This window comes from Salvia splendens, chromosome 19 (genome assembly GCF_004379255.2).
Source record: "Salvia splendens isolate huo1 chromosome 19, SspV2, whole genome shotgun sequence".
NCBI lineage: Eukaryota > Viridiplantae > Streptophyta > Magnoliopsida > Lamiales > Lamiaceae > Salvia > Salvia splendens.
The window spans coordinates 16,975,242-16,981,481 of NC_056050.1; the positions used below are offsets into that span (position 1 = coordinate 16,975,242).

General features: G+C 31.5%; 1 protein-coding gene across 1 annotated transcript; it reads right to left on the reverse strand.

Annotated features, from left to right (window-relative positions):
• Positions 1–3,000: 3,000 nt before the first annotated feature.
• LOC121779982 (sec-independent protein translocase protein TATA, chloroplastic-like) lies at positions 3,001–5,784 on the reverse strand. The gene is made up of 2 exons (XM_042177484.1): positions 5,390–5,784; positions 3,001–3,363 (listed from the first exon to the last, which is right to left on the reverse strand). Exons 1-2 carry the CDS (start codon positions 5,699–5,701, stop codon positions 3,256–3,258), a joined length of 420 nt encoding a protein of 139 aa, XP_042033418.1. The 5' UTR covers positions 5,702–5,784; the 3' UTR covers positions 3,001–3,255.
• Positions 5,785–6,240: the final 456 nt, after the last annotated feature.

Here is a 6,240-nt window from a genome sequence, read left to right on the forward strand (position 1 = left end):
ATTCACCTTTTGATGTGAAAAATAACAGTCAGAGTTTAACTTCTGCTTTTGTCACATTTTCATTTCCGTCCTAACCCACAAAATTTATCACATTTCACTTTTTACCATTTTTTTATAACAGACTCCACCTTCCACTAACTTATTCTAACTCACATTTTATTAAAAAACTAATATTTAAAAGTAGGACCCACATACTACCAACTTTTTCAACTCACTTTCTATTACATTTCTTAAAACTCGTTCGCGATCAAACTGTGACAAAATTTAGAGGACGGAGGGAGTATATAATATTCATTCAATCTCATAATAAATGACACATTTTCCTTTGTACCCATATAAGATATTCCCTCCGACCCTTAAAATTTGCACCATTTGACCCGGCACGAGTTTTAAGAAATATGATAGAAAGTGAGGTGAAAAAGTTAGTGGTTGATGGGTCCTACTTTTGTATATTAGTTTTAAAATAAAATATGAGTGCGAATGAGTTAGTGGAATGTAGGGCCCACTACCAATAATGGTAAAAGTGACAAATTTTTAGGGACGGACAAAAAAGGAAATAAGTGTCAAATTTTCAGGGACGGAGGAATAGTATATTATACTCCCTCCGTCCGCCATTAGGAGTCTCATTTATGGGCGGCACGGGTTTTAAGAAAAGTGAGTGGAAAAAAATTAATAGAATAGGGTCTCACTTGTATATATTAGTTTTAAATGAAATGTAAGTGAAATGAGTTAGTGGAAGGTGACACCCTATTATCATTTATGGTAAAAGTGAACCGGGACTCCTATTCGTGGACGGACTAAAAAGGAAAAACGGAACTCCTATTCGCGGACGAAGGGACTATTTTCCTTTTAGAAAAATATTCTCTCTTATATTATTTTAAATATATTATTTTCTTTCTCTATTTAATACTCTACATAAAACAATTTTTCCTAAAATTCTATATCATTATCCAAATATATAATAACTAATGAGTTTCCTAAATCCTATATTATTATCCAAATATATCTATAATGGGACAGAAGAATAAATAATAAAATTACAATTAAAATAAATTCAATATGGATAAAAACACATTCTGGAATTGTAACTAGGAATAAAAAAGGATATTTTGGGCATTAACAAAACTAGTACCAAAAGTGATATTATAATATCTTATCTCATTTTCCTCACTCTTTATACTATTATTATTAATCAATATTAATATTATTATTTTAATATTATAAATTAATAATTAATTTATTTTTAATATCACTTAAATTTACATAATCATAATTATAGTTATAATTCTATTTAATAATTATAATAATAATATTATTATAATAGTAAAAATTAGTAGTAATTAATAAATATTAATTATTATTTTATATTAAATTAATAACTAATCAATATAGTCTTAATCAAAATTTAAAATTGTGAATTGTATTCATAAAATTCCTTTTTGGGACGGAGGGAGTGAATTAAAAGAGAAGGAGAAAAAGATTGTCATAAATAGATATATAGACTATTTGTATGGGATGGTTGAAAAAGGATATGGTCGATTTCTATGGGACGAAGGGAATATCATTTTCTTGATTTCCACATGAATCTTCTCAAAATTATTTTTATCTATAGTTATATCTACTTCATCAGTCTCATTCAAAATGTCCACCTGCCCTTTTTTAATTTGTCCCACTTAAAAACTCCACTTTCTATATTTGAAAATAAATTCATATTTCCTTATTAAAATAAACTACTTTTCTCTCTCTACTTACTCCACCTAACAACTCCTAAAATCTCGTATCACTTAAGAATGAGGACATTTTGAGTGGACGGATGGAGTATTATTTAACATCCATCTTAATGATATGCTCTTTATTATTAAAAATCTAGAATAGAAAATACATCTAGTTCTTTTATTTCATAAGTACTAATATTAGCAAAATTAATTTTAATACTACACTTTTTGTTATAAAAAATCTATTCCTAAATTATTTCGATGTTGATATTGTCACTATATCTCTACTTTTTATTATCATCCTCTAATTATCTCATTATCCATCTCTCGCGTACAACTCTCTATTAATTACGTTAAGTTAATTTCATGTCGTAGATACTGAAACAACTCAACAAAATTTAATAGTAATTTGGGTCTCCATGATTAAAATCCTAGTTCTGCCACTGATCTCACCTCATAGAGAGAAATAAGTTTCCTTAAATTGAAAAGTTTCTATTTCATGAAACAGAACAAAATATAAAGAATTTTTATTTTTATGAATAAGAGGAAGTATAATTTGAGGTTTAAGATTGTGTTAAATGACGTTGTTCACCCAAAATAATGAAAAATTAATCGTCATTCAAATAGTATAGCATGTAAAAAAGAGGGGAGAGAGAAAAAAGCTGTTTGAGACAAAAAAATAGAGATAATGACAAAAAGAAAGCCTTTTTTATTAAGGGATATTGCCATTTAAATTGTCAAGTTTGGTCAAACTTTGGTCTATCCTACAAAGTTTGAAATCCGCTAATTAATCAAGATGTTTTAATTTCTCTAGTTTATCTTATGAATTGAATTTTAGGTGGAATCTTTGTTGACGTGGTTTGAGATTTAAATCACAAAAAGATGCGTCTAATCCAAAGTGTAATCAAAAGGAGTTTATAGTTGAATTGAAATATCAAGATGAATTTCAATGTAGAGATACAAATATTCCACCTAAAATTCAACCCCTGGGTTAAACTAGAAAAATTGAAACTTCATAATTTAATTAGCATATTTTAAATTTTGTGGGATAGACTAGATTTTGACAAAACTTGGTGATTTAAATAGCTATTTACCCTTTTTATTAAGAATTAAAAGGGTAAAAATTGCATGTAACGGAGGCTATAATTTCATTACAAAGGCATGATGTTAATTTTAAATTTTCAATGGTTGAAGGCAAAGCACTTTCACATGCCTTTATCATTTGGTGGCATTGATTTGTTTATAGCAATCATATTACACGCAAATCCTATAAGAAGTTAACACGTTAACACCAAATCAAATAGAAATCTCTTATTCCACCTGCTACGTATGTATATTAGTACAGTTTTGGTAATAGAATGATGCTATGCAGAAAAATCTAGTAACAGAAAAGAAGTGAATTCAAAAGGAGCGAAATAGTAAAGTCATAATCCAACTCATAGCCTTTCTAATCTGTGTTAAAAACATCAAACTGTAGTTAAAGTAAGTAATGAAGCTGTTATAACTTCAAACTGAACGACCTCCTTTTTGTGCTGGAAACTTAAGCTTCTTGCTTCTGCCCTTCCTTCGCTGTCTCCAGCTTCTCGTCAGAAGCCTCTTCGGAAGCCTCGACATCCTTCCTCAGTTCGGTCTCAAACTCCTTGGCTGCCTACAGTTCAAATGTTTCAACGCCACCCAAAATTTATCATGATAGACAGTAGTGTCACACCGTCACAGTTATTCTTAATCGAACAACTCTTGTCAAGGCCGCACATTATTGAATGCAACACTTATAATCGTGAAGGGTAAGTTTGAGAAGCAATCAAAACATGATATCACTACAAAATCAGGCAAGTATGTATCCAGTAGACAGGGCAGAAATGTTCCAGTGATTGCAAATTTATGCTGTTTTTGGAGAAAGGGGCATGGAACTAAGGATTCGAGCAACTCCAAAAATCACCAGAAAGACTCGAGAAACTAGCTCATGATACTATAGATTTGAGAATAAACAAAAGTTTCCTTAGCATATATTTACATTTATACACAATAAATTTTCTTCAGATTTAAACGTCTGTACAAAATATTGATATGCAGTTGTTTGTTTCAGAAAGTATTACAGATACAAGAGGTAAACTGGTACATGAGAACTATAAATGCCAACTCAGATTCCATTCAATAATCAAACAGAATCAAATTGGTATTTTAAACAAACCAACTAGAACTATCTATCAAACAATTTGTCAACAAATGATACCAAGAAGCATAGTCATAGAGGGACTATATCATGAGGAAGAGCCATATCACGTTGCATTTATGTATGAGAAACTATACTTAAAATGAATTGGGCTGCATTTGTAGGACATAGAAGTATAATCATATAATGATGAAAATTTTCTCTTGTAGCAATTCATTCAGCAAATCAACTTTGCAGAATTCTAAGAGACTGGAGATGCAACTAAAATATATGAATGAGGTCATGGAGAAGACCAACTTGTCCAAATTTTTGGCTCATGGCTTTTTCAGCATTGCATATCACGAATCAATTGGTTCATACGGTTAACTTAAGCCTATGACAAAGAATTAGGATAGGTCTCATTTTTCCCTTCAAACTTCTTCTTCAGTTTTCTACTATGCTATACACTCGAAAGTATATTTATTTTCAGTATATTTACATTACCTTTTTGCTAATCTACGTATCATCAATCATATCCTATCATAGCCCACCAGTCCGGGTTCATTTCAGCAAATAGAAAAAAGGAGAGTACCACACATGACTAGCATGAATGGAGGTTGTCTTAGCCATCTAAACATCAGCCATAGGCAACTGTTTCTCCCAAACATAGTAGGAACGGCTCGATCAATAAAAAATAGCTGCAGCATTTCCAACGGTTGATGTCTATGGTTCAACAACTTAAAATGCTAAACTTTGGTGAAAGGAAAAATATGTAATTATGACTTATCGGAGAACCTCTAGTCTAGCTGCAAGTTAATGCATTTGTGAGACATTCCTTTCTTTTCTTCACAATAGAACAACTTTAAATTTGTTAATGACGTTTGGGCATCTTAACGACAATTTGGGAAGAAAAAAGTCGATTGCTATATTATGCAAATGACAATCTGCGCAATGTATAGCGGTTCATTTGAAAATTCAAAAGAAGGCACAAGCCTAAGTTTTTAAAGAGTACTAAACCGAGAAGTTTCCAACCTATTTTGATGTAAAAATGCTTTGCTACTTTTGATCAGATGTCAAGTACTAATGTTTCCCTAAAATCCACAGCTCTTGATAACTAGAAGTAAAAATATTGTTGATCCAAAACAGAAACAGGTTAAAACACTCGCTTATTTAAGTTCAAATTTATCATTTGATCACATCATTTATTTGTTTTGCAAACACATTACAAAGACTTTGAAGCTCTGCTCAAATTCGATTCACTAAAAACTTAAAGATCAGTTTTTTATTCAAATTTTGTCATTTAATCACATCGTTTAATCTTAGCAAACAAATAAGCATATCAAACGATCTTGAACACATGTTTTTAATTCCAAAACTTTGAAGCTCTGCTCAAATTCGATTCACTAAAAACTTAAAGATCAGTTTTTTATTCATTTAATTGTTTCTAAAAATATTGAATTATAGTGTAAAGTTGAACATAAATAGAAAAACAAAAGATAAAATGGAGAAAGAAGTAAAAGACCTGTTGAAAGCCCTTGATAGTCTTGCCGATGCCGCGGCCGACTTCGGGCAGTGCTTTGGGGCCGAAAACGAGGGCAGAGACGCCGACAATCACGACGATCTCCGGCACTCCAAGCCCGAATATGCAATTACAGGAGAATCCCCGTTTTTGAGGTCTCGAGGGCCGATCCAGAGAGAGCCCGAGCCCGAGCCCGGCCCGGTTGTTGACATTTTTGCTGAAGAATACTGAGGTGGAGGAGGAGAGAGAGGTGAATTTAGCGGATGGATTTGAGCCGAGTGGCGCTGCTACGGTGAAAGAGGAGGAGGCGGCCATCGTGTTTTGTGTGTCACATATGCTTTGGGAAAGGGAATGCTATTTATCTCAGGGCTCCAATTCTCCAACTAACAGTCAAACAAGAAAAGTTCTATTCTTGTTTTTTGTTTGCATGTTAAACTATTAACTCCGTCCTATTTAGAAGTCTCAGTTTGAGACGATATTTTAGAAATGTAAATAGAAGTATGTAAAAAATAAAAATAATGAAATGTGTGTCTTATTTTTATATCTCATCTGTTCCATTAAATATGAAACGTTTACTTTTTAGCACGTGATTTTATGTAGTGTCGTTTTATGAGATAATGAACAGAGAATAAAGTAAGAGAGAGAAAAAATAGAGATGAAGATATTTTCATTTTAGAAAATGTTTCATTTTAAATGAGACAATCCAAAAAGGAAAATATTTCGTTTTTAATAGGACATAGAGAGTATATATTAATTTTATAGTAAAATGTGAGTGAAAAAATATTTGCGGAATGTGAAGTCTATTACATTTATGAAATACTTCAATTGGATTTCTAAAGTGAGACACTTAGAAA

Bases quoted from the DNA above. Each gene is read 5' to 3' on its own strand.
- LOC121779982 (XM_042177484.1), bottom strand. From the start codon at position 5,701: ATGGCCGCCTCCTCCTCTTTCACCGTAGCAGCGCCACTCGGCTCAAAT. The intron at 3,364-5,389 runs GTCTTTTACTTC...TTTGAACTGTAG, and splicing joins CTATCAAGGGCTTTCAACAG to GCAGCCAAGGAGTTTGAGAC.